Genomic DNA, 27,111 nt, shown 5'->3' with positions numbered 1-27,111 from the left:
CAGAGGAAATGCTTCATTTTATTTTTGCTCATAACGTCCCCAAAAAATCAGTACTCCACCATCCCTCACCTAGACACAGCCCCTCTCCAACACCTTCACAAAACACAGATTTTCTCCCACAGCTAAAATGAACACCCAGTCACCAACTACAGTCCTGCCCTGCCCCTCCTCTCATTGGCCTGCTCATCTTCCCGCTCCGTAAACCTGGCTGCCTTTAGGCTTCCTCCCTTAGCATAGTGTCCCAAGGTCACCTAGCCTGCTTTTTGCCTGTAGGATATGGGTCCACTTCTCAAAGCCCGCCCTGACTTACATCCTCATTTGCATAGTCCTTCAGCCCTATCCTGTAGCCACTCCACTCACCCCAACCAACTGCAAGAAACCAGGTTTGAAATTCAAGAGACCAGGTTTCCAAGCTCCCAGCTGCTTCCTGTATTCCCCGTGGGCCTCGGTGCCTTGGATGTTATGTGACGGGCACAGACATTGACTAAGGCCAAACATTTAATGATTTGGAGGAGAGAAGAGGGAAGAAAATCCAGAAATACACAAGAGAGGTGATAAAAGCAGAGAGAGAATAAAAGGATAAAATCAGAGAGGAGTTGGGTGGTTTTGTGGGGAAGAAGAGTTTTTTTTTTTAATAGAGACAGGGTCTTACTATGTTGCCCAGGCTGGTATTGACCTCCTAGCCTCAAACGATCTTCCTGCTTTGGCCTCCCAAAGTACTGGGATTACAAGCATAAGCCATTGTGCCCGGCCAAGAGAGGCGTATGGAATGAAGGTGGAGGCAGGGGGATGATGGAGCCAGAGCTGAAGACCAGCCCCCAGAAGCCACACCCCCGTCCTTCTAGCAGCTACGGGTCCTCTGGCTCCGGGCCTTGTACACCTCGATGAGCAAGTCCTTGACGTACTGGATCTCGCGCTCCACGGACTCTGCCCGTTCCCTCAGCTCGCGATTCCGCGCCTCCAGCCCCTGGCACTCGCCCTCCAGGGCCTCACCCTCTGCCCGCTTCCGCTGGCGGTACCTCAGAGCCGCCGACTTGTTCTGGTCTCTCTTCTTTTGCTTGCGGTCCCCTCGGGTAGTGGCAGGATGTGGGTAGGGGGCCAGGCGAGAAGGTTGAGGTGGAAGAGGAGGAAGGGGCTGCTGTGGCACGGGCAGGGGCGGCATCCCCACCTCCCCCTGCCCAGCCTCGTTGCGGCAGTAGATGGCCAGCAAGTCTAGAGTATCCAAGACAGGGGGCTGGGGGAGGTCAAAGGAGGGGAGGGGCAGGGAGAGGGAGGGGCCTGGTGGTGGTGGTGGTGGTGGTGGTGGTGGCGGCGGCGGCGGGGAAGGTGGCGGGAGGAGCGGGGCATCTAGGAAGAAGTCTTCCATCTGTTCCAGCTCCTTCTTGAGGAGGGCGGCCATCGCTTCCAGGTCGGGTGGGGTTGGGGAAGGTTGGGGGAGGGTGCCTGGGGGGAAAGGGGGCTCCAGAGGGAGGAGAGCTGTGAAATCAACTCGCTCAGTCATCCAGTCAGAGAAGCCATCACCTGGGATGAAAGCGGGGAGGGACACAAAATTTCCTGAGTTGCTGGTCTTCTGCCTAGTTGGGTGCTCACTCACATCTCATTCAGGCGCATCTGTTCCATTCATTCAGTAAAACAACTAACCAGTGAATCATCAAACCAGTCAACAAACCAATAAACCAGTGAAGAAACCAATAAACCAGTCAACCCACCAACCAACCATCAACCATCTAACCACCCAGTCAACCAAGCAATCAACCAACCAACTAACAAACCACTCAACCAACCAACCAACCGACGAATCAACCAACCAACCAACCCGTCAACCAATCAATCAAGGAATCAGCCAACCAACCAAATAAACCAGTCAACCAATCAATCAACCCATTAATCAACCAATGAACCAGTTGACCAAAAACCAACAAATTAGCCAATGAGAGAATCAGTCTTAACCTATAAGAGGGTCCAGGGGAAAAAAAAATTAAAAAATAAAAAAAGAAATTAAAAAAGACAGAACCAGCCAACCAACCAGTGACTCAACCAACAGTCAATTAAGCATTTCTTCAACCATTCCAACATCTCCTTTACTGAGTACTCTGTATCTGTGGTGTCTGTATTTACTCTGTTCTTAAAAGGCAAACTAGATCACATTACACACAGATACACCTTGTTTCATCTTTACTCATTAATTACTGAAAACCCACGATGTGCCAAGCATTTGGGATACAGTAATGAATACAATGATTCCTGCCTCCTGAGGGCTTCTGCGTATGCAGTTCCCTCCAACTAAAATGCTCTTCCCTTGGGTGTTTTCCTGGCTCATTCCTTTCCTTTTTTTTTTTTTTTTTTTTTGTAAGGGATAAGATTTCACTCTGTTGCCCAGGCTGCAGTGCAGTGGCATCATCTTGGCTCACTGCAGCCTAGGCCTCCCAGGCTCAAGCGATCCTCCCACCTCAGACTCCTAAGTAGCTGGGAGTACAGGCATGCGCCACCATGCCTGGCTAATTTTTTTTTTTTTTTTCCCTATAGATATGAGGCCTTGCTATGTTGCCCAGGTCCTGAACTCCTGGACTAAAGCAATTCTCCCTCCTCAGCCTCCCACAGTGCTGGGATTACAGGCCACCATGCCTGGCTTCCTTCCCATCCTTTATGCCTCCGTCAACATGTTACCTACTTAGAGAAAGTTTTCTGGCTACCCACTCTGAATTAGGTCCCCTTTGTCATTTTGTAGCTCAGCTGCTAAGTGTTTCTGACTTATTCCAATACACTCTCATTTAATTTGCCTCTGGTCTACTCTCCACAGTATGAGCTGCTGGAGGGCACAGACCATGTTCTTCTTGTTTCCAGCTGTATCCTCAGCACCTAAAACAGTGCCTGGCACATTGTAGGCACTCAACATTCAATGAATACATGGATGAGTTTTTCCTCCCCCATCTTCCCCTGCCCTCCACTCCCCTGCTCCACCTTCCACCTGCCCTTACCTGCCAGGGGCTCTCCCCCCACTGGAAGCCCGCCCTCCAGGGCTCCCCCAAGGACCTCATAAGGAGCCACGGGGGCAGGGGCAGGGGGGAGTTTCCCATAGTCTACGAGCCATCCCAGCCCGCTAGCTGGGAGCAGGGTCCTGTCCAGCTCCAGCCCCAGGGTGGCCAGGAGTGACATGGCTGTAGCACAGGTGCAGGGCGCTGTAGCACAGGTGCAGGGCACTGATGGCAACAGGAGCCGCTGCACCAGCAGCTGGGACGAGGCTCTGGAGGATGCTCAGCTGGATGAAGACAGGCACCAAGGCGAAAGTGGAAGACCTACACGTGTGAGACAAGAGTGGGTGGGGTCGTGGGGTCAGGAAAGCCTCATCCACCGGCCAAAATCATGGGGAAGCCAAGCCACACCCCCAGGCACGTCCACGGGGCTCCTCCCTCCCCCTTCCAACCACAGTTTATAACTAAGCCTCAGCCTCTCCGAATTCTAAATTTGCCCTTTCTTTACCCAAATCTGAGCCCCACCCACTCCCAAGGGAATTTCTTTAGGTCCTAAGGTAGGACCGATGCCCCACCCTTTCCCCCAATACGGAAACCTAAGGGTCTCCCAGGGGAATTACCTTAGGCCCTTCCCATCCACCTCAGAATATTCCGCATCATGGAAAAACTCAATTCCAGGGACATTTTCTTCCAGCCACGCCCCTTGCCCTAAAATATTTCCTTTTGGCCCCACTGCCTTCCTAGCTTCCATCCCAAACCAGTGCCCAGGGGAACTGCCCCAGGCCCCAGCCCTTCAGCAATGTTATCCACTCAAATCCCACTCCTCGCTTTGCCACTGCCCCTCCAAGCCCCGCCCCTCATTGTTTATTTAGCTCCGCCCCTCTCCGATTCCCCAGAGGCCCCGCCTCTTTGTCCCATCGAAGCCCCACCCCTCAGCTAAAGGTTGGCTTAGCCCCGCCCCTTCTCACAATGGGCTCACGAAATCCCACCCATCGTGACGACAGTGGTTCTAGCCCCACCCACTTAGAGGGCTGCCTCTAAGCCCCGCCTTCTCCCCTGTCAATCTAAGCCAGTCCCCGCCTCAGCAGGTGCCTGGTTTAAAAGGAAGGAAGTTGGGCTGTGAGCCAGAGCAACGTGGAGCAGGGAGGGTGGAGGAGGGTAGAGGGGGCAGGCAGAGAACTGCTACCCGAACGCCAGCCGTCCACACGCGGCTATGCGCCAAGGGCCAAAGCGCATGCTACGTCTTCCGAGCTGTCCAATTGCTTTACACCTCCGCCTTCTTGGGGATCAGTGCGCATGCGCGGACACTCAGGGCCCGCGCTCATTAATTACGGGGCACTGGTAGGCTACTGCGCAGGAACAACCAAGCACGCACAGAATCGTTTAGAAAAAGACCACACCCTCCCTTGGAGTGCGCAGGCGCAGCCACACGCCGGCTGACAAACATCGAGTCTCTAGAACTCTCCCACCCGGCTCCGGGCCCAGTGCGCATGCGCAGCCGCGCGCCTTCGGCCCACCGTACCTCTTCTGCGCCTGCGCGACCGTGATTCCCCGCTCGCAGCTCCCCTCCCCCCAGGGCTCCCTAAAGAGGGCCACGAGCTGCGAAAGGGCGGGAAAGGCGGTTGGAGAGGGAGAAGTAAGCGGTTACTCACTCCATGGCTGCAGCAAGGAGAGGCGGCGGCGGCCTCGGCTGAAGAAAGAAGGTGGGAGCGGAGAGCGCAGGCGTGGTAAGCGCGGAGTCGGGCTGGGGGCACAAAGGGGTCGAGGCTACAGAGCCATGGCCGGGGCTACGCAGGCGGAGGCGGAGAACGCTGTAGTTAGAAGAGACCGTGATCTGAGGACGGGGAATGAGGCGGCCCCGGGGACTGGGGACAGATATACTTCGGGTGGCGCAGCATGGCCCGCCCGGATCCTTCCGCGCCCCGCCCTCGCGGGGCCCCAACTGGGTGGCAGCCCGGTCCCCTCCTCCTGGGGATCAGGGGATCCGACCTCTTCCTTCCCACTCCTAGGGTCCAGGCCCCTCCTCCCTTTTGAGCCAGGGATCCGGCCCTCTCGTAGCTCCGGGGTCTGGTTTCCTCCTAAACTCTGGTTTCTTTCTTTTTCTGCCTGTGAGGTCTGGGCCTGCTTCCTCCTGTGATTTGGTGGATCCAGTCTCATTCTCTTCCCGGAGACCTGCACCATTTAATTTCTGTTTCCCTTTCCCTGCTTGCAGAATTTCCTGTCAGCCACACTTTTCATGTTTTCATCCCCCAACTGCTGACCCCGAGAAACCCTCGTGGGTTAGAGTCCAGCGTGAGTCACAGCACTCTCCCAAACACAGACCTACCAGGATGGCCTCGGGCAAATAGCTTAAGTTCTCTTGCTTCATTTCCCTATAAGTAAAATAAGAAAAATCAGCTCTCCTGGTGGGTTTATGAAACTCAAGACGGTGTCTGGCAAGCCTTATGCACAGAGTTCAACTCATACGTTCCTGTTCAATTTTTTTTTTTTTTTTGGTGAGATGACGTCTCTCGGTCTCTGTCGCCCAGGCTGGAGTGCAGTGGCGCGATCTCGGCTCACTGCAAACTCCGCCGAGTTCACGCCATTCTCCTGCCTCAGCCTCCAGAGTAGCTAGGATTACAGGCGCCCGCCACCACGCCCGGCTAATTTTTTGTATTTTTAGTAGAGACGAGGTTTCACCTTGTTAGCCAGGATGGTCTCGATCTCCTGACTTCATGATCGGCCCGCCTCGGCCTCCCAAAGTGCTGGGCTTACAGGCGTGAGCCACCGCGCCCGGCCTCAACATATTTTATTGGGGCCCAGCCTCACTTCTTCTTTCCCCCTTACAAGAGCCGCAGACGTTGGACTGTCTAACTCTTGCTGTCGTTCTTCTGTCTCCCTCATTCCTCTGAAGTGTCTGTTTCCGGCCATCCTCATCTTCCGTTCCAAATGATGGGTGCCCAGGCCCCATCCCCTGGCAGGGATTCAGACATCGAGGCCCCAGCTGCGTCCTTTTCTCCATCCCTTGCCCTTGGCTTCCTTTCAAACAGTCCTTAGCTTCCACGGGATAGGAACTATCTCCCAACCCTGCCAAAAATGGAAGATCTCCGTTTCCCTTTAGTCAGAGGGTAGCCATCTTGCCCCTTCTCATGCACAGGGCCCTCCACCAGCCGAGGTGGATGTCAGTCTTTTCTCTCTTGCAGAAACCCACCTTGTCCCATCCACGTCAGGACATCCCAGCTGGAGTTCAGCCTTCATCCCTTCTGTGGCAGTTAGGAGACTGAATCAAGGTCCAGAGAAGGTGGAGGAATCCTGGTATTGAGCGTTTTACACAAGCTTCTTTCTCCTCCCTTACTTGTCGCGGGCAGGAAGCCCTTCTTGGGATCTGACCACCTTCCCTTAGAGCACTTATTGTCCACTTTGCCAGCTTTTGAGCACCTGCCCTATATTTCCTTGAGCTTGTAGGGGTTGTGTTATCACTGAGACAGTATACAGAGTAGCAGCTAAGAGCATAAACTGAGCTTGTCCCATCCGTGGGCCTGCATGTGGCCCAGAATAGCTTTGAATGCAGCCTAATACAAATTCGTAAACTTTCCTAAACCATACGAATTTTTTGCGAGTGTTTTTTTTTTTCCTTTTGAGCTCATCAACTATCATTAGTGTTATTTTATGTGTGGCCTAAGACAGTTCTTGCGATGTAGCCCCAGGAAGCCAAATTTTATACATCCTTGGCATAGACTCTGGAGCCAGATTTATGAGTTCAAAACCTGACTGCACCCCTCTTATTAGCTGTGTGACCGTAGCCATTTCCCTTCCCGGTGCCTCGGTTTCCCCTGTGGTACAAGGTGGTGTTAAGAGTACCTGCCTCTGGGCCAGGCACGGTGGCTTACGCCTGTAATCCCACCACCCTGGGAGGCTGAAGTGGGCAGATTGCTTGAGCTCAGGAATTCGAGACCAGCCTGGGCAACATGGTGAAACCCCGTCTCTACAGAAAATACAAAAAAATAGCTGCGTGTGGTGGTTTGTGCCTGTGGTCCCAGCTACTTGTGAGGCTAAGGCAGGAGGATCACTTGAACCCTGGGGTGGGGCAGAGGTTGCAGTAAGCGGAGATTGTGCCACCACACTCCAGCCTGGGTGACAGAGTGAGACCCTGTCTCAAAAAAAAAAAAAAAAAAAAAAAAAAAAACTGCCTGCCTCATAGGGCTGATTAAATGAGTTAATCCGCGTCGAGCAGTTAGACTAGTGCCTGGGACACAGTAGGTGCTGCATAAAAGTGGTTATTGTTACTGCTATAATTAAGGTGGATGTGTTCTCATTCCATTGCTGTGCAGTAAGTCCAACTTCCTTCCACTTCTCAGTATAGGTTTTTGAGCAAAAGCAGATGGAATTAAGGGTAGACTGTTGGACAGACTGCCAGTGGTAAGGACGCAGAGACGTGCCCTACCCCAGCCCCCCACCGGCAGAATCTTCTCCTAAGAAGACCTTCTAGCTTGTACTTGGGAACTGGGTTTGGTTTGGTTTGGTTTTGAGACAGAGTCCTGCTCTGTCGCTCAGGCTGGAGTACAGTATGATCTCGGCTCATTACAACCTCCGCTTTCTGGATTCAAGCAATTCTCCTGCTTTAGCCTCCTGAGTAGCTGGGATTACAGGCACCCGTCACCCCGCCCGGCTAATTTTTGTATTTTTAGTAGAGACGGGGTTTTGCCAGTTTGGCCAAGCTGGTCTTGAACTCCTGACTTCAGGTGTCCCCCTCCCCTTCCTCGGCCTCCCAAAGTGCTGGGATTTACAGGCGTGAGCCACCACACCCGGCCTTAAGCAAGACCTACCTGGTTTTTTTGAGGTTTTTTTTGTTTGTTTGTTTGTTTTGAGACAGAGTCTCGCTTTGTTGCCCAGGCTGGAGTGCACTGGCACCATCTCAGCTCACTGCAACCATCGCCTCCCAGGTTCAAGCCATTTTCCTGCCTCAGGCTTCCAAGTAGCTGAGACTACAGGTGCCCACCACCACGTCCGGCTAATTTTTGTATTTTTCGTAGAGACGGGGTTTCCCCATGTTGGTCAGGCTGGTCTTGAACTTCTGACCTCGTGATCTGCCCGCCTCAGCCTCCCAAAGTGCTGGGATTACAGGCATGAGCCCCTGTGCCCAGCCTAAATAAAATTTTTTATTTTGGAATAATTTTAGATTGACTCGACAGAAAAGTTGCAAAGATAACAGGGAGAATTTCTGTATGCCCCTTACTTGGTTTTTCCCATTAACATCTTACATTACTTTGCTGCATTTGTCACAACCAAGGCAACATCAGTATGTTACCATTGACCAGATGCCATTCTTGACGCTGACCACACTTGATTCTGATTTTGGTAGTTGTTCCCTAATGTCCTTTCTGCTCCTTCTGGATGCCTTCAGGATGCTACGTCATATTTAGGCATCACGGCTCCGCAGCCTTCTCTGGCTTGTGACTGGCTTTAGACTTTCCTTGTCCTTCGTGACCCTGACTGTTTGGAAAAATGCTGGTTGGGTATTTTATGGAATGTGCTTCCATTTGGTTTTGTCTCATACTTAGACTGGTATTGCAGGATATTGAGAGGATGGCCAGGTAGGATACTTTATTTTTATTTTTTTAAGTAGAGATGGGGGCGGGGTCTCACTATGTTGCCCAGGCTGGTCTTGAATTCCTGGTTCCTGAGCTCAAGCGATCCTCCTGCCTCACTTTTCCAAAGTGTTAGGATTACAAGCCTGAGCCACTGTGCCTGGGATTTTTTGTTTTTGTTTTGTTGTGGTTTTTTTTTTAGGGTTTTTTTGGTTTTTTGAGACAGAGTTTCACTCTTGTTGCCCAGGCTGGAGTGCAATGGTGCCATCTTGGCTCACCGCAACCTCTGCCTCGTGGGTTCAAGAGATTTTCCTGCCTCGGCCTCCTGAGTAGCTAGGATTACAGGCATGCATCACCACACATGGCTAATTTTGTATTTTTAGTAGAGACGGGGTTTCTCCATGTTGGTCAAGCTGGTCTCAAACTCCCGACCTCAGGTGATCTGCCCGCCTCGGCCTCCCTAAGTGCTGGGATTACAGGCGTGAACCACCGCGCATGGCCCAGCCTGGGTAATTTTTAATAACTTGGTCAGTAGGAGAATTGCATTGCTGGCTACGTGCAGTTTATGCTGGCTGCAGAGGTGCCTGGGCAGGGACTCTGCTTCCCCTCCCCACCCCCGCCCCATCTCAACCCTTTTGCTGTCTCTCTCTAGCTATTGGGTCCCACCCACTTCAGCCCAGCCAGACTAAGCAGCTGGACTCAGGCTGAGTGGGTGCCAGTTGGCACCCTGAACTCTCCAGCCCCTCCCAGCCTGTTCTAGTTCACAGTGGGTCATCAGTGGTTGCCTGCGACCCTCCTCCCTAGACCTTCGAACCCTGAGTCCCCCCATGTGCACATTGCTGACCCAGGCTTATGGCTCCTTCAGGACTCATGTCCTGGCCTCCCCCAGCCTGGAGCTCCCCTTCAACTCCTGAGCTGGGGCTTCAAGCAAGGGTGGGGCTGCTGGGGACTCTTTTTCGGTGCGGAGGGGCCAGGCTTGGGGAGTGAGGCGGTGGTTGCAGGCAGATTGCATCAGCCCTGGCTGTTTGACGGGGAGGGGGAGTTGGGGGATTCTCTGGGGACCCCAGCACACCTGGCAACCGCTCCTGGTTAGCAGAGCCTTGGATAAGGGAGAACTCCAGCACAGCATGAGTAGGGGGGGCATGGAGAGGGAGGGAGATCAGCCACCCGTGTAGGACCCTGAGAATCTGGGACTTGGTGCCAAGAAGGGCCTTCAGGTCACAGAGGCTTGTTAGCAGGAGACAAGACTGAGGTCCCGAGAGGTAAGGGAGGTTGTGAAAATCACGCTGCCAGTTAGATGGGACCTCAGCCTCCACCATGCTGCACAGCTTCCAGGGCCCCAGGGCCCATGGTGTAGCCTCTGGGAGGCCTCCAAGCCCCGACCCTCACCTCAGGCCTGCTGCTGCTCACGACTGCCAAACGCTATTGATTCCTGCCTGCACCATGCCATCACCCTGCTATTGCCGCAACCCCTCAGTGCTTTCCCAATCAGGGTGGCCCTGGCATGATGGAAAAGGCTCCGAGTTTTGCATCAGACAGACCTGGGTTCAGTTGTAGACTGGAGTGCAGACAGGGCCCTCATCTGCCTGAGCCTCGGCTGCCTTCTGCAATGTGGGTCAGAGCATGGGCCCTGGAGCCACCCTGCTGGGTTCACACCCCAACTCCACCAGTTCTGTGACCCTCAGCAAGTGGCAGCTGCTCTGTGACTCAGTTTCCCCTCCGTAAAATGGGGATGAGATGGTCCATTGCAGCCAGTGGTTTTGAGGGTTAAATGTGTAAATGTGCGTAAAATACCTAGAGTGGGGCCTAGCATACGGGAAGTGCCCTGTGAGCGACAGTTTCTGCTCGGGTCCGGTGCCGGAGCGCTGTGGAGATGATGTCGGTGAAACCAGCGCCTGCTGGAGCCCAGGTCTCTGCATGATTCTCCTGTTCCCGCCACGCCTGCTTCTGCTTTCAGATCCGCCTTGCACAGATGTCTGCCTACGTGACTGCTGCCCCAAACACTTCGAGGGCAAAGTCAGGGCCCTCCTCATTCCCAGAATCGTTCCCCACAACCCCCCGCCCTGTGTTGCTATTTCTGTAGGCATCAATACATTTTCTAATGAGTTGCTCAGCACAGAGGCCAACGAATGTGATACTGAGGTCCCTGAGAGGAGCCAGGGAGGGTAACTGGGTCACGCAGGCCAGGGGTGCCGGGGTTGAAGGTGGGCGTCCTGGCAAACAAGGACAGGTAGGCCAAGGCCAGCTCAGTTGGGGAGAGGATGACGTGGGGGCTGGGAGACAGCACAGGCTGCCACGTGGCCCACAGTCCTCCAGAGCCCCTTCCCTCCCTTGCGCCACTCTTGTCCCTGCAGCAGAAGCAGTCACAGCTCTTACGCAAAAAAAAAGGACACAGCAAACTGATAACAGCTGACACCAGTGTCCTAGAGCCCAGGATGCCGTCACTTACCGCTTAGTGGCCTCGGACAAGACACCGCACTCCCAACATGTGATCACCTCATCAGTAAAACGGGCACAATCGTAGAACTACCTCGGGGCAGTGTGGAGGGGCAGGGGGTTGACAGGGGAAGAGGCCTGGACCGGTGAACTGCTGACCACCTCGGGCCCATGTCAGGCCCAGAGGGAGGGGTGGCCCCCAGAAGCTCCTGGGAGCCTGAAAGGCACCGGGGCCGCAGCAACACTGGCAGCGCTCGCTGCTGGTGCTGAGCTGCTGGTTTCACAGGAGAAGCTAGAAATCCAGATTTTTTTTTTCTGTGACATCCAAGTTTTAAAGGTAGGCAAGTAATTCAGAAAAACCTGGAAAACCCCAGCAAACCACAAGTGTGGACAGGACTCAGGCCGCTGGCCCTCTGTGACTTCCCCTCCCCACAGCTGTCATCCTCTCTGCCCGTAGCAGAGGGCAAAAGGAAACCCAGCCCTCATTCTAAGAGTCTCCGAGGACTGGGGCTAGACCCCTCTGTGCTGGACTTTAGAAGCAGTGAGACAGAACAGGGCCTCGTTCCAACACAGCCCTGCCCCATGTGAAGTAGAGGAGGACAGTGTTTCTGGGGAGCAGAGGAGGCGGTCTAGAGAATGCTTCCTGAGGGTCAGGATGCCTGCTGGAAGCGGGGCTAGTGTCTTACTCTCTTCCTAGCCGGCCGTCCACGCCCCCAGCCAGAGGCCAGCAGGAGCACATTACTCATTGCCGCAGGAAGACTGTCCCCCACAGGGACCCGCAGGGCACCTCAATAAGGAGGCATTTGGACTAACTTTAGGAGTTGGGCTGTCAGGGGCAAGCCCATGATGTGGATCTGTTTGACCTAGAGCCCGGAGAAGCAAAGGGAGCCAGTGCCGGGGTTAGTTGAGAAACAGCCAGCAGCTCTGAGCCAGGGGGTGTTTGGTCGTTTCTGTGGTTTGGACATGGTGTTGTCTGTGTTGAGGCGTGATTCAGGAGTGGGCTTGTCTCGGTCCCTTGTGGTCGTGGTGGCCTGGCCTGGGGTTGGTGTTCTGGAAAGTTTGTCCAGCAAGAGAGCACCAGGGCCCTGCTGTTGGGGCTGCTTTCTCGCAGCAAATGCGCTCATCCTGCCAAGATGGAAGGCTGAGCCGCCACCGCTGCGTCCAGAGGAGCCTGCTCCTGCATTCGGTTGGCCCAGGACGTGTGGTTCCTACAGGGTCACTAGGGCACAGAGGAGAGTACCCGGGCTTGAGCCCAGCCAGCACTCATAGGATGGATGGTCATGGTAGGAGCTGCAGCGAGAGAGGCGGAGGCGGGGAGCCACAGTGGGAGGGCCTCACGAGACCCCCTAGGTGCCCCCTCAACGGTCACGGGCGTACCCCCCATGGAGAGTTTTGAGGTCAGCGGCCATCAGAGCGCCAGGCCTTCGCCCAGTTTGATGCAGACTCCTTTGCCCTCTTCCTGACCTACCACAGAGCAGGAATGGATGGGGGTTGGTGAGCAGCGGACGCCCCTCTCTTCCCTGCAGGAGCCTCAGGCCCTCATCTGCAGCTGGGGCGGGCGGATCATCCTGAATTGGATTTGAGAGTGAAGCCCAGGCTGGTCTAGAAGGTCATGGAGATGGCCCAGAAAGTCTCTGGAGAATGGGAAGGGGGACTGGATGAGTCAGGGGATGGTGGTGGTGGTGGCTGCAGTGGGGAGTGAGGCTCGGTGTGGTTAGGAGCTCAGCTGTGGGGCCAGACGCCTGGGCCAACCCTTACTGGCTGTGGGACTTGATGCAGGTGATTTCAGTCCTCTCACCTTTTTCAGTTTGCTCATTTATAAGTGGGAACCATGATAGTTTCCCCTCACCACATTGCCGGGGAAAGTTAAGTGAGTGAGAAATGCCACGAAATATGGGTGTGGAGATGGCCGCCGAGACGGGAAGGTGCTGTATTTGGTTCCAGTTCTGAAAATGAAAGCCACCCTGCCCCCATCCTCTGGCTGCCTTCACCTGGTTCCCAGAGAAACCTCCATAGCAACCGTCTCCACCACAGCCCGGCCTGGGCCCTTCCCTCCTTCCCCCACCAACATCACTGTCTGTCCCCGGGGAAGCTGATGTTGACGAGAGGAGGGGCTGTGGAGGGGCACAGGTGTGCGCCATTCGTCCCCCGCCACACACGCCTGTCCGCTGCTCTCAGAGTCCCTCAGCCCTCATGCCTCAGTCCCTCTCCAGGCCTTGGTGTCCTGTGCCTGCACCACCGACCAGAGCGTTTCAGCTCTAGGCTCTTCCCCAGCCTGTTCTCAACCAGCATTACCGGCCACCCCAAGGAGGGCATGGGCCTGCCCTTAGAAACTCTGCCCAAGCCATTGCCCTCGGGCTAAAGTCAGCTCTGAGCCTGATGTCTGTCTGCCTCCACAGCCTCACTGTGGCCTCTCAACCCCTTCCCAGCACCCCCCGGTTGGTTGGTTGAGTGGCTTTATTGAGATACTGTATAATCCATATGCGTTTATCAAAGTGCCCAACTTAGTGGCTTTAGTACCCTGACAGAGTTGTGCAGCCATCACCACAATTTTAGAACATTTTCATCACCCTTAAAAGAAACTCCTAGGCCAGGCGCAGTGGCTCACGCCTGTAATCTCAGCACTTTGGGAGACTGAGGTGGGCGGATCTCGAGGTCAAGAGATTGAGACCATCCTGGCCAACATGGTGAAACCCCGTCTCTACTAAAAATACAAAAGTTAGCTGGGTGTGCTGGCATGTGCCTGTAATCCCAGCTACTTGGGAGGCTGAGGCAGGAGAATAACTTGAAACCGGGAGGCGGAGGTTGCAATAAGCTGAGATCGTGCCACTGCACTCCAGCCTGGTGACAGAGCGAGATTCTGTCGCAGGAAAAAAAAAAAAAAAAGCCAGCGTGGTGGCACACACCTGTAATCCCAGCTATTAGGGAGGCTGAGGTGGGAGGCCCACTGGAACCTGGGAGGTCAAGGCTGTGGGCTGTGATTGCCACCACTGCACTTCAGCCTGGGAGACAGAGTGAGACCCTGTCTTAGAAAAAAAAAAATTTAATGCAGTTAGGTAGAGGGGAAAAAAATCTTTCAATACAAGGGAAAAAAAGAAAAGTTCTTGGCCAAAAAGGAAGAAGTGTTGGCACCAGAGTATTCCTCAGATCTCTTCCAGTCCTATTATTCATATTAAGAGCAGTGGTTCTAGAATCTTCATTAAAGTCTCTCTCTGGCAGTTTCCTGACTTTTCCGGGGTTGTCTTAGCTCATTCATTTTTCCTGTGGGGAAAATTGCTGTTGCTGGCACCACCTGAGCTCCTTTGGTAGCTTCTGGGCCTGGGGAGTGGAAAGGAGAAAGTAATTGCTAATTAGCCATGAAGTGACTTCAAGGGAAAGAAGGGGAGAAGGTTGAGAACCAGTGAATCCAGGAATCATTTAGCTACTGCCTTGAGGCCGTCCTGTGTAGCAAGTGGCAGAGGCAGGATTTTGGTACCCTGGGCAAGTCGGCCCCCTCCGAGGGCCTTGGTTTCTTCATCTACCCGCGTGAGGAGAATAAACCTGCTTAAAATGATTTCCAGGATACATAAAGAAAGAACAGTAGAGAACAGTGCATCTAGCAGGCTGCCTTTTGTATGCAGGTGGGGATAGTACAAACCACGCTTTTGCTTAAATGCACAGCAAGTCGCTGCAAAGACTTGCAATAGCAACCTATCTCCAGGGAGCAGGGCTGGGTGGCTGTGGGACTCAGGGAAGACAGGCCACAGTATTCCCTTTTGTACCTTTTGAGCTAGAACAATGTGAACATACTACCTATTCACAAAATGAGTGTGTTTGTTTTTTGTTTTTTGAGACCGAGTTTCACTCTTGTCGCCCAGGCTGGAGTGCAGTGTTGCGATCTCGGCTCACTGCAACCTCCGCCTCCCGGGTTCAAGTGATTCTCCCGCCTCAGCCTCCTGAGTAGCTGGGATTACAGGCATGCACCACCACACCTAGCTAATTTTGTAATTTTTTTTTAGTAGAGATGGAGTTTCTCCATGTTGGTCAGGCTGGTCTCAAACTCCCCACCTCAGGTGATACGCCCCGGTCCCTGGCCTCCCAAAGTGCTGGGATTACAGGTATGAGCCACTGTACCCGGCCTAGTTTTTACTTTTTTAAATACCCACCAATGTCACTGGGTTGTGGCAGGGTGGTGCGGCCTCCTAGGTAGTGAGCAAACAGGAACATTTAGGCCTTGAAACATTAAACATCTGAACATGCAGTAAAAGTTCCAGTGACAGTCTGGGGAAAAGACAGCCTGGTCCATCACAGCTTCTCCCGTTGCGGAGCTGACAGACACACAGCTATACACGCCCAGTTCCTTTGTCTCCACACAGGTCCTTCATGCAAGCCGGTTATGCCTGTAGGTTGAAAGGCATCAGGGAGGAAAATGGGACCAGAATGCCAGGTGGCCTAAGGAGGAGAGAGAGGACAGTTGAAAACCCACAGTTATCCCCGTCCCCTCCTCCCTCCCTGCTGTTGCGGACACCTGGTTCTGTGGAGGAGAGGTGGCCTTTTGGTGGAGGTGAGCGTAGGGGTGGGAGACAGGAGCTGAATTCCATGCCACAGAGTTGGCTTAGAAAAGCAACCCCCGCTGGACATGGTGGCTCACGCCTGTAATGCTGGCACTTTGGGAGGCAGAGGTGGGAGGATGGCCTCAGCCCAGGAGTTGGAGACCAGCCTGGGCAACATAGTGAGACCCCATCTCTACAAAAATTCAAAAATTAGCTGGGCATGGTGGCATATGCCTGTAGTCCCAGCTAATGGGAGGCTAGGGCAGGAGGATCATTTGATCCCAGAAAGTGGAGGCTGCAGTGAGCCATGATTATACCACTGCACTGGATGACAGAGTGAGACTGTCTCAGACAGAAAGAAAAAGGAAAGCAGACCCTCTCCATGGCTCTGGGTTTTTGTTTGTTTATTTTGTGTGTGTGTGTGTGTTTTAGAGCCTCGCTTTGTCGCCCAGGCTGGAGTGCAGTGGTGTGATCTCGGCTCACTGCAACCTCCATCTCAGCCTCTCAAGTAACTGGGATTACAGGCATGTGCCACCACACTTGGCTAATTTTTGTATTTTTAGTAGAGACGGGGTTTCACGGTGTTGGTCAGGCTGGTCTCAAACTCCTGACCTCAGGTAATCCACCCACCTCAGCCTCCCAGAGTACTGGGATTACAGGCGTGAGCCACCGCACCCGGCCTGCTCTGTTTTCTACTAATGGGGTTGGCTATACCCCAGGCAGGGTAATTATGTAAGAGAGCGGGACAGGGAAGCCCAGGCCACACCGCCAGCTCCTGCCAGGTGACTGCAACAGTCTCCTCAGTCCTCCCACACAGTCTCGGTGAGTCTTTCCAAACATAACACAGACCCTGACCCACTGGAGCCCACCCATGGCCTCATGCTCCCAAGGCGCTCGTTGGCCTGGACCGCTTGAGTGTCTGCCTTGGCTAAGGTCCACTTAGGAAGTTGTCGGTCACTTGACTTCAGTTCTTGAAGGGCAGACTTGGAGCTGATCTTCAGGGTTTAGGTGGACTTTCTTTGACACAAAGAAAAGAGGAACTGATTCAGGAGACAGTTAAGAAGCAGAGTAGTTAGACTTGTGGAGTTTGCAGACGGAGAATCCCAGCACTAGCACTCATGGAGATGGTCCTGGTCAGAGGTCCCCATGGGAGGGCAAGTGAGGGAAGGCAGTGTCTGAGGACGGCATCCGAGCCTCAGCTGGAATCAAATTTCCCTGGGCCCAGCCTGTCTCTGATTTCCCCTTGTTTCTCTCCTCTCCACTGCCTCACTCTCTGCTCTTTTCTCCCCTGTTCTGGTCTCTCTGGTTCCACTGGTCATACATCCCCCAAATCTGAAACTGCGAATTCCATGGGGAAAGGGGAGGTCCTGCAGAGAGAGCTCCGTGCCGCCTCCTGCTTCCTTCCTGCGTCTGGGCTCTGTGTTGTCCGCAGTGCCACCAGGTGGCTGTCAGCCGAATGCCATGGGCCTTTGTTCAGGTGCCTCCCGGAACTTTTTTATTTGTTTGAGACAGGATCTCCCTCTGTCGCCCAGGCTGGAGTATGGTGGCGTGATCACAGCTCACCGCAGCCTCAAACTCCTGGGCTCAAGTCATCCTCGCACTTCTGTCTGGGATCACAGGCTACTTTTTGTATTTTTAGTAGAGACGACGAGGTTTCACCATGTTGACCAGGCTGGTCTCGAACTCCTGACCTCAGGCAATCCACCCACCTCAGCCTCCCAAAGTGCTGAGATTACAGATGTGAGCCACCACACTTGGCCAACACTTAATTCTAACATCTTTTCCTCAGTGAAATCCTCCCGTCCCAGACACAATGTCAAGACTTGGCCCCGGAAAGCTCTGGTTTCCCATAGTGGGGCTGCTGTTTGCTGGGTGGCCTTGGGGAGTCTGCACTTGTTTCCCACCCAGGAAGGGCTCGGTGTGCTGCAGCACAGCGCTCCTGGCACAGTACCGGTTACACAGTAGGTCCTTAGTAAATGGTTGTTACTGAGTCCCTACTGTGTACCAGGCACTGCTGCAGGTGCTGCAGATGCAGCAGGGAACAAACGGAAATCTGGCCCGGTAGAGCCAACACCATCCCCACCGTTAGCCTTCCTCTGTGTTCGGAGGCGACCTTGTCCTTCCCTCCCACCGTAGATGGCCTGTCATGGCTGGGTGTCAGTGGCAATCCACCCACACATATCCACAGCCCTGGCAGGGTTGCCTCAGCACCAGGGGATGTCTGGATTTTCAGAGTCACATCTCACTTTCCTTTCTGTACCAGCCACCTTGGTCTCCATGCACAAGGGCAGACCTGCCCTTGACCCCAGCCCCTTTCTCAACCCCAGCTCTGCTCTGTGTATTCCCATCCACCTATCTAGATTTCATTCTGTTCTTTCTCCATCTTCCCTCAACCTACCCCCATTAGTTTCTAGTGGCTGCTGTAACAAGTCATCACAAATGTAGTGGTTTAAAGCAACACGAATGTATTCTCACAGTGCTGGGAGTCCGGAGTCTAAATGGGTGCCTGGTGCGTGGTTCCTTCGGGAGACTAGGAGAGAGGCTCTGTCCTTCTCCAGCTCTAGAGACTGAAGCCGCCCGTGTTCCTTGGCTTGTGGCCCCCTCATCTTCAAAGCCAGCAGCACAGCGTCTGTCAGTCCATTCCTCCATAGGCACATCTCCCTCTGACTCCTCTCCTGCCTCCCTGAAAAACCCTTGTGGTCACCTGGGGCTCACATGGATAAGCCAGGATCACCTCCTTATCGTCATCACATCTGCAGAGTTCCTTTGCCATGTAAGGTCACATTGACAGGTCCTGGATGCGGGTGTGGGCATGTTTGCGGGCCATTTTTCTGTCTACCCCTCCACACACACATACACACACACGTACACACACCACATCCTTCCTAATTCTTCCTTTCCTTTTGGTCCAAAGCTGAGGTCTCCTGTATTCTTTCCCGGGCACAGACTGCTGTCCCAGGCATCTAAAAGGGGTTGGGGGCTGGGCACAGTGGCTCACACCTATAATCACAGCACTTTGGGAGGCCAAGGTGGATCACCTGAGGTCAGGAGTTCACAACCAGCCTGGCCAACATGGTGAAACCACATCTCTACTAAAAATACAGAAATTAGCTGGGCATGGTGGTGGGCGTCGGTAATCCCAGTTACTTGGGAGGCTGAGGTGGGAGAATTGCTTGAACCCGGGAGGCGGAGGTTGTAGTGAGCCAAGATCGCACCACTGCACTCCAGCCTGAGTGACAGAGCGAGACTGTCTCAAAAAAAAAAAAAAAAAAAAGAAACTGGGACTTGGAGTGGCACAAGATTCACAGATGGAAGTAAGGTGGTAGAGCTGACTGAAGGCTGGGGTGACAGCAAAGAACCCTGGTTCTCACGGGGGGGTGGGATGTACCCACCTGAATTCAGATGATTCTGCATCTGATCCCAGGCAGGTCTTCCTCCAGGTCCCCAGGGCTGTGAAGGTGCCTGTGTTGTTTAAACCCAAGGGTAAATGTTGGGGCAGGCAGGAAGGGAGGGGACTGGCGGCTCTGCCAGCACTTCCCTTGGTGACCTCAAGGCAGCGCTTCTCTGGAGCTGTGTCCTGCCTGGGTGAACTACAGATGGTCACAGCCACCCAGCCCTGAGCACAGGCCCAGGCATACCCTCCTCCTTTCCCTGGAAATGCACCACTCCCTCAGTTTGGGTTCCTCCCTGCTTCCCCCACTGCCGCCAGCACCATCGGCTTCTTTGGTAAGGGAACTCTCCCTTTGACAAATGTGGTAATTCCAGGATCAGAGCTCGTAATACTTTGCATTTGTGGGAAACTTCCCAAGTTCTAGTATTTGTGGCTTTTTTTTGTTTTTTGCCTCAAACTCCTGGGCTTAAGCAATCCTCCCGCCTTGGCCTCCGAAAGTGCTGGGATTACAGGCGTGAGCCATCATGCCTGGCCTGTCACTGTTAACCTGGACAGACCCTGTGGTCTTGGTGCAGGCTTTGCTAACTGGGAACAGACCCTGTGGTTCTGGTGTGAATTTAACACTTTGCTCAAATTGTGATGCTGTCCTCTCTGTCTGAGTCCCAGTTCGGGACTCGGGCTCTTGGCCTGGACCTTCTCCCAGTCTTCTCTAAGCCACCTGGCCTCCAGCCTCTACCCCTGCAGTTCATCCCCCACACCCATAAAGTCCCCTGTGGCTCCCTCAACATCATGCCCGAACCGTTAGCATGGTATGTATGGCTCTGCCGAATTCTCCCGCCCATCACGTGGCCCTGAGTCCCCAAGACCACCCTCCGGCTCAGTGATGGACTAAGACTCACAGAGCTCGGCAAAGCTTCTACTCACAGTCACGGTCACGGCTCAGTGATGGACTAAGACTCACAGAGCTCGGCAAAGCTTCTACTCACAGTCACGGTCACGGCTCAGTGATGGACTAAGACTCACAGAGCTCGGCAAAGCTTCTACTCACAGTCACGGTCACGGCTCAGTGATGGACTAAGACTCACAGAGCTCGGCAAAGCTTTCTACTCACAGTCACGGTCACGGTTTATTATGGAGAAATGAAACAGACCGAAAACAGCAAAGGGGAGAGATGCAGAAGCTCCGAGAGAGACCAGGCACGAGCTTCCAGCTCTCCTCTCCAGGTAGAGAGTTCCGTGGACAGCGCTCAGTTCTCCCAGCAACAGTGTGCGGTAACACTTACGGAGTGTTGGCGGCCCGGGTTGTGGGGAGGAGCAGTTCTGTAGGCATGGAGCACTTGTGTGGCTAAACTGAGGTCTGCTTTCTCCAGCCCCTCCAGAGGTTGTGCTGATACCGTATGACCCAAAGCCCCCACTGTAGGTCACAGCGTTAACATGGACTCCCTAGAGTGGCCCGAGGCTCCAGGTAAACAAAGACGCTCTTACCTGGCAGGACATTTCAAGAACATAGAGATTCTCCCAGAGCTGGTCAAGGGCCATTTTCTCTCTTTGGAATGTACAGATTTGAACAGCTCATGCTTGGCAAATCAGTCCTTCACACATAAACATCTCCCTTCCAAAGCACCAAATCACTTAGCACCCAGAGGCATGTCTGCTGTTTCAGCCTCCCTGTCTTCCCGTAGGCCTTTCCTCCTGCCTGGACAGCTCCTCTCCCCTCCCGATCCTTTCCCTGGCTGATGCTACATCTGCAACACTCAGCTCCTCCCTGGAACCTGCTCCCACAGCATGTAACCCAGCCCTGATCCCTGATTATAGAGCTGACATTTGACTCTGGCTGCCTCGAGGGCAGGGGCCATGGCTTAGCTAACCACTCTGGGCTTCACTTTCTCATTTGTAAAATGGATCTGCCCCGGCCGGGCGCGGTGGCTCAAGCCTGTAATCCCAGCACTTTGGGAGGCCGAGACGGGCGGATCACGACGCCAGGAGATCGAGACCATCCTGGCTAACACGGTGAAACCCCGTCTCTACTAAAAAAATACAAAAAACTAGCCGGGCGAAGTGGCGGGCGCCTGTAGTCCCAGCTACTTGGGAGGCTGAGGCAGGAGAATGGTGTGAACCCGGGAGGCGGAGCTTGCAGTGAGCTGAGATCCGGCCACTGCACTCCAGCCTGGGCGACAGAGCATGACTCCGTCTCAAAAAAAAAAAAAAAAAAAAAAAAAAAGGATCTGCCCCAAAGTTTGCTTTTAGGAAAGGGTGAGTAATGATATATCTAACTTTTTTTTTTTTTTTTTCAGATGGGGTCTTACTATTTTGCCCAGGCTGGAGTGCAGTGGCACAATCACTGCAGCCTCCACCTCCCTGGGCTCCAGTGATCCTCCCATCTCAGCCAACTCATTTTTGTATTTTTTTGTAGAGACAGGATCTCGCTATATTGGCCAGGCTGTTCTTGAGTTCCTGAGCTCAAGCAATCCTCCCACCTCAGCCTCCCAAAGTGCTGGGATTACAGGCGTCAGCCACTGCACCTGGCCATATTACATCTAAACTGCATGGATCAGAGCTGGATTTGTATGGGTTCACCATTGTGACTAGATCCCTGGCACCTGAAGTATTAGAAACCAACGAGGCACTTAATAAATGGTGAACTGTTGGCTGGGCGTGGTGGCTTACGCCTATAATCCCAGCACTTTGGGGGGCTGAGGCAGGTGGATCACCTGAGGCTGGGAGTTTGAGACCAGCCTGACCAACATGCAGAAACCCCGTCTCTATTAAAAATACAAAATTAGCTAGGTGTGGTGGCATGTGCCTGTAATCCCAGCTACTCAGAGGCTGAGGCAGGAGAATTGCTTGAACCCAGGAAGCGGAGGTTGCAGTGAGCCAAGATCGTGCCATTCCACTCCAGCCTGGGCAACGGAGCGAGACTCCCATCTCAAAAAAAAAAAGGTGAACCGTTAAGCCAGACAAGTCCCCACAGAAGATTGTTTTCCTTGTAGTTTTTTCATAGTTGTAAAGAGCTTTTTATAAATGCTCTTCTTGGAAATTTTAGCTATAACTTATTAATAGCAAAAGCTTTTTTAAGCTGAGTTTTTGAGAACTGAGATGTGTAGGTGTAGCTGCTCCAATGCCTTTAGCTGCCAGTAACAACACACCGACTTGAGGTGGCTCAGCAGTGAGGACTTTTGTTCTGTCCCACAACGGGAGGAATGGATGCAGGCCGGGCTGGGCCCCAACAGTCCTGGGGGCTCAGGCACTTGCTGTGGCCTGTTGAAGAAGCCTTTCTCAGAATCCCCCAGGAGAGCTTTATGAAAATGCCAGGGCCAGCATCCTAGCCCTGGAGAGACTGGCTTCATGGAGCTGGCAGCCTTCGGTGTTTTAAATGCTCCAGTCAGTGCTGATGGGCGCCCATTGAGATCTGCTGGCTGGGACAAGGCAGAGCGCATGCAGCTGGCCCTGGGGTCATCTCCCCAGACTTGCTTGGCTGTGTGGAGGAGGAGGAGCAGATGAAACAAAAATTAGGGGCCTGTGGAAGGCAGAAGGGTGCAGTGGAAGGGGTGGGGGTAGTGAGGTAGGTTTCCTCTTCCTCAAGCTAGAAGGGGATTTCCTGAGGACAGACACCAAGCAATTTAAAAACTGGCCTGGAGAGAGGGAAGAGGAAACAGACGTCGTGGGTGTTTCTCTGGGCCAGGCACTTGGCTTCTCAGTCATGACTTTGTTCGTTCTGTTTGTTTGTTTGTTTTTTAGACAGGGCCTCCCTCTTTCCATTTCCGGCTTTTAGAGCTGCTTCTGCCTTCCCTGGCTCCTGGCTTTCTCCCGTCTTCAGGTTCCAAAGCGCATCACTCCAGTCTGCTCTTGCCACCACAAGCTTTCTTCCCTCTCCAGTCAGTCAAACCGATCTTCTAAGGATGCTTCTGATCATCTGGAGGGCTCTCACCTATAGTCCTAGCACTTTGGGAGGACAAAGAGGGAGGATCGCTTGAGCCCAGGAGTTCAAGACCAGGGCAACAGAGTGAAATCCCGTTCCTACAAAAAATAAAAAAGATTAGCCGGGCATGGTGGCATGTACCTGTAGTCCCAGCTACTTTGGGAGGCTGAGGTGGAAGGATCGCTTGGGCCCCGGAGCTTGAGGCTGCAGTGAGTTGTGATATGTCACTGCATTCCAGCTGGTATGACAGAGCAAAACCCTTTCCCAAAAGAAAAAAAACACCCCTATCCAGCACTTCCTCTCACCCTTTCCTCACCATCCCGCTGATAGATGGCACCACTTGGAGATTTTTCGGTTAGACGTTACCAACATCAAGTCAGTTTGGACTGAAGGGAAATGTTTGGCCCATGGGGCTTCTCGGGGGCTCTTTATCTGTTCCCCACCCCATCCATCTCTGGTGGGGCTCATGGTCTCCGGTGATGTCCCAGTGTCTGCAGGTGGTTGAGAAGGTGTCCAAGGGTGGCCCAGGTGCAATCCCCTGCACCACACTTAGAGGCGAAGGAGGCAGCTGCCTTCTGAGCATGGAGAAAATCCCAGGGGAGGCTCTGATTGCCTGGCTCGGGTCTCAGTTTATCCTCGAGCCAGTCACTGTGGCCAGGGGCATCTGTGCTCTGAGCACATGGGTTTCAGACCCTCCCCTGAGTTAGGAGGGGCACGTCCTCTCCTGCTCTTAGAGAGTACAGGTGTGGGCCTGGGGGACCTTCAGCAGCCCGTATCCTGCCATCCAGCCTGGGTTCCCTGCCCCATCTCTCTCTCTCACGTCCAGAGAGGCCCTCAGGGTGGCAAGAGCTGATCCGCTCACACCCCGCTAGAGTCAGCCAGGGAACCTTACTGGGTCCCACGCTGGGAGCAGGTCCTACAGCTGTTCTTCTGTGTCCTAGTCCCGCTTGTGGCAGTGCCTCAAATCTGATCTCCTCGGGCTGAAGTGGGTCCAAGGTCCTGTTCTCCCGCCTCATCCTCCAGAGTGGGAACTTTCCACTGTGCTGAATGTGGCCATGCACGTCCCTAGCACCCCGACTCCTCGTACCTGACCCCTGGAGCGTGCATTTGTGCTTCTGGATCCTTCTCGATGTAGCAGAGTCTGGTTTAGGTTACACAGGACGAAGGGGGGTTGCTGCATGGTATCATAATCCCATCCCACCACCCTCCAAACCAGCCGTGCCCAGTCATGCCACTGGGCTTGCCTTTCCAAAACTGCCATCTGACAGTGTCACTTCCTTTGCTTTAGAAATATTCCCGAGGTCGCAGACGCCAGCGGATTTGCTTTGGGAGCCAGAGTAGCTGCCGCCACCAGAGTCCGGAGCCATGAGCGGGTTTAATTTTGGAGGCACTGGGGCCCCTACAGGTGGGTTCACATTTGGCACTGCAAAGACAGCGACAACCACACCTGCCACAGGGTTTTCTTTCTCCACCTCTGGCACTGGAGGGTTTAATTTTGGGGCTCCCTCCCAACCAACCACAAGTACCCCTTCCACCGGCCTGTTCTCACTCGCCACTCAGACTCCGGCCACACAGACAACAGGCTTCACTTTTGGAACAGCAACTCTTGCCTCGGGGGGAACTGGATTTTCTTTAGGGATCGGTGCTTCAAAGCTCAACTTGAGCAACACAGCTGCCACCCCAGCCATGGCAAACCCCAGTGGCTTTGGGCTGGGCAGCAGCAACCTCACTAATGCCATATCGAGCACTGTCACCTCCAGCCAGGGCACAGCACCCACTGGCTTTGTGTTTGGCCCCTCCACCACCTCTGTGGCTCCAGCCACCACATCTGGAGGCTTCTCATTCACTGGTGGAAGCATGGCCCAGCCCTCCGGTTTCAACATTGGCTCAGCGGGGAATTCAGCCCAGCCCACCGCACCTGCCACTCTGCCCTTTACTCCGGCCACGCCAGCAGCCACCACAGCAGGCGTCACGCAGCCAGCTGCTCCCACAGCCACAGCCACCACCACCGGTACTGGGCCCACCCTCTTTGCATCAATAGCAACCGCTCCAACCTCGTCTGCCACCACCGGACTCTCCCTCTGTACCCCTGCGACCACCGCGGGAGCCCCCGCTGCCGGGACACAGGGCTTCAGCTTAAAGGCACCTGGAGCAGCTTCGGGCGCCTCCACAGCAACATCCACCACTGCCACCGCCGCGGCCACCAGCAGCAGCAGCAGCACCACCGGCTTTGCCTTGAATTTAAAACCACTGGCGCCAGCTGGGATCCCCAGCAATACGGCAGCCGCTGTGACTGCTCCACCTGGCCCTGGTGCAGCTGCAGGGGCGGCCGCCAGCTCCGCCATGACCTACGCGCAGCTGGAGAGCCTGATCAACAAATGGAGCCTGGAGCTAGAGGACCAGGAGCGGCACTTCCTCCAGCAGGCCACCCAGGTCAACGCCTGGGACCGCACGCTGATCGAGAACGGGGAGAAGATCACCAGCCTGCACCGCGAGGTGGAGAAGGTGAAGCTGGACCAGAAGAGGCTGGACCAGGAGCTCGACTTCATCCTGTCCCAGCAGAAGGAGCTGGAAGACCTGCTGAGCCCGCTGGAGGAGTTGGTAAAGGAGCAGAGCGGAACCATCTACCTGCAGCACGCGGATGAGGAGCGCGAGAAAACCTACAAGCTGGCCGAGAACATCGACGCGCAGCTCAAGCGCATGGCTCAGGACCTCAAGGACATCATCGAGCACCTGAATACGTCCGGGGCCCCCGCCGACACCAGCGACCCGCTGCAGCAGATCTGCAAGATCCTCAACGCGCACATGGGCTCGCTGCAGTGGATCGACCAGAACTCGGCCCTGCTGCAGAGGAAGGTGGAGGAGGTGACCAAGGTGTGCGAGGGCCGGCGCAAGGAGCAGGAGCGCAGCTTCCGCATCACCTTCGACTGAGCGACAGCAGGGCCCTGGGAGTTCCATGCGGGGAACGCGCCCTGTTGTCTAGTTTGGGGTTGTGGCAAGATACATGTTTCTTTCTTTCACGTGACTGCCTTTGAGACAATTGCTGTGTGCTTTGCCTTTTTCCATGTAGGAAGTATTCTGAGCCCTCTGCCCAGGCAGCAGCCTCATGGGTGTGGCTTCTGTGGCTTTTATTTGAGTGTCTTTGGCCCCTTTCCAGCCACTGCGACCGCCCACCTCATCCTGGCTCGACCTGGTGATGGAGACGCAGTGGTGGTCTTGGTCCCAGCCAGGGTCGCGGGGACAGCTGCTCTCTCCAAAGCGTAGTCATAGGTGTCATGAAAAAATACCAAATGTAAGAGAACCTCCAAAGCCTGCAGGGCGCAGTGGCTCACGCCTGTAATCTCAGCAATTTGGGTGGCTGAGGCAGGCCGATCACTTGAGGTCAGGAGTTCAAGACCAGCCTGACCAACATGGTGAAACCCGTGTCTACTAAAAATACAAAAATTAGCCAGGTGTGGTGGGTGCCTGTGATCTCAGCTACTCGGGAGGCTGAGGCAGGAGAATCACTTGAACCTGGGAGGTGTTGCAGTGAGCCAGGATCACACCACTGCACTCCAGCCTGGCAACAGAGACTGTCTCAAAAAAAAAAAAAAAAAGCGTCCCAGGAGACAGCAGCCTAAGTTTTGGAGTAGGAGGTGTGTGCCTGTGAAAGCTAACCACCAAGACAAAGCAGCACAGTGTGAATAGAACAAACAGTGGGATCGAGAATTGCACAGAAGACAGGTCAGCTGAGGGGCCTACACACAGAGGCCTGCCTTTTGCCTGGCCCAGGCTTACCCCCACCTCTGGGCCTCACCTCCTCCAGGAAGCCTTCCCAGCTACCCAAAGCTCAGGTGGCCTTCTTGCAGGTCCCCGTAGCACCCTGAGCCTGTACCTTGGGTAACACTTGCTATGCTGTCCTGTGCTAGCCGTTTGCGTCCGTCTCGCGGTTAGATTGTGAGCTCCCACGGGCAGAGACCCACTGTTGTTCCCCTGTATGTCCCCAGCCCAGTCCAACAAATGTGACTGGGACATTTATTAAATGAAAGAACAATGAAGCCCGGCATAACAACAGTCCACAGAAATAGCCACAGCTGCCAGTGGTGGCCACGGACATGGCTCTGAACTTCCTGGCACCAGAGTGACTCTAGTCAGTTACAGTAAAATCCACTGTGTGTGGAAGGCAGAAGCCAGCAGTTGTATCCCAAGTGTCTTTTGTATTTGTCTTTATCCTTTGCTGCATTCTCTGAAATACCTATTACTGTATGTTGCTTTTCTAAATAAATGTATTGTGAAACCAAAAAGGCTGCTAATAT

At 54.1% G+C, this 27,111-nt stretch overlaps 3 protein-coding genes across 15 annotated transcripts in view; 2 read left to right on the top strand and 1 right to left on the bottom strand.

Annotated features, from left to right (window-relative positions):
* Positions 1-4,821, bottom strand: ATF5 (activating transcription factor 5). Of its 2 annotated transcripts, none has more exons than XM_005589977.5 (3): positions 4,625-4,821; positions 2,979-3,296; positions 1-1,521 (listed from the first exon to the last, which is right to left on the bottom strand). In XM_005589977.5, exons 2-3 carry the CDS (start codon positions 3,154-3,156, stop codon positions 842-844), a joined length of 858 nt encoding a protein of 285 aa, XP_005590034.3. In that variant the 5' UTR covers positions 3,157-3,296; positions 4,625-4,821; the 3' UTR covers positions 1-841. The 2 variants fall into 2 exon arrangements, with proteins under 2 accessions (XP_005590034.3, XP_005590035.3); XM_005589978.5 differs by lacking the exon at positions 4,625-4,821 and adding an exon at positions 3,593-4,204.
* Positions 4,491-27,099, top strand: NUP62 (nucleoporin 62). Of its 2 annotated transcripts, XM_045378703.3 has the most exons (3): positions 4,491-4,699; positions 6,155-6,266; positions 24,105-27,099. In XM_045378703.3, exon 3 carries the CDS (start codon positions 24,182-24,184, stop codon positions 25,745-25,747), a length of 1,566 nt encoding a protein of 521 aa, XP_045234638.2. In that variant the 5' UTR covers positions 4,491-4,699; positions 6,155-6,266; positions 24,105-24,181; the 3' UTR covers positions 25,748-27,099. The 2 variants fall into 2 exon arrangements, with proteins under 2 accessions (XP_045234638.2, XP_045234637.2); XM_045378702.3 differs by lacking the exon at positions 6,155-6,266.
* The window catches only part of IL4I1 (interleukin 4 induced 1), a 40,506-nt gene continuing 17,885 nt past the window's right edge, over positions 4,491-27,111 (top strand). For 6 of the 11 annotated variants that reach the window (XM_074024296.1, XM_065535733.1, XM_074024294.1 and 3 more), the window contains exon 1: positions 4,491-4,699. The gene's annotated coding sequence lies outside the window, so the exon portion shown is untranslated. Of the gene's footprint in view, positions 4,700-6,154; positions 6,267-27,111 lie in introns of all 11 variants that reach the window. The other 5 variants (XM_045378700.2, XM_074024292.1, XM_065535732.1 and 2 more) reach the window with 1 other exon arrangement.

This window comes from Macaca fascicularis, chromosome 19 (assembly GCF_037993035.2).
Source record: "Macaca fascicularis isolate 582-1 chromosome 19, T2T-MFA8v1.1".
In the NCBI taxonomy this organism is placed as follows: Eukaryota; Metazoa; Chordata; class Mammalia; order Primates; family Cercopithecidae; genus Macaca; species Macaca fascicularis.
The sequence above is the reverse complement of the archived record's forward strand: the minus strand, read 5'-3'. Positions and strand labels throughout refer to the sequence as shown.

Bases quoted from the DNA above. Each gene is read 5' to 3' on its own strand.
- NUP62 (XM_045378702.3), top strand. From the start codon at position 24,182: ATGAGCGGGTTTAATTTTGGAGGCACTGGGGCCCCTACAGGTGGGTTC.
- ATF5 (XM_005589977.5), bottom strand. From the start codon at position 3,156: ATGTCACTCCTGGCCACCCTGGGGCTGGAGCTGGACAGGACCCTGCTC. The intron at 1,522-2,978 runs GTAAGGGCAGGT...CTTTCATCCCAG, and splicing joins GGGGGGAGAGCCCCTGGCAG to GTGATGGCTTCTCTGACTGG.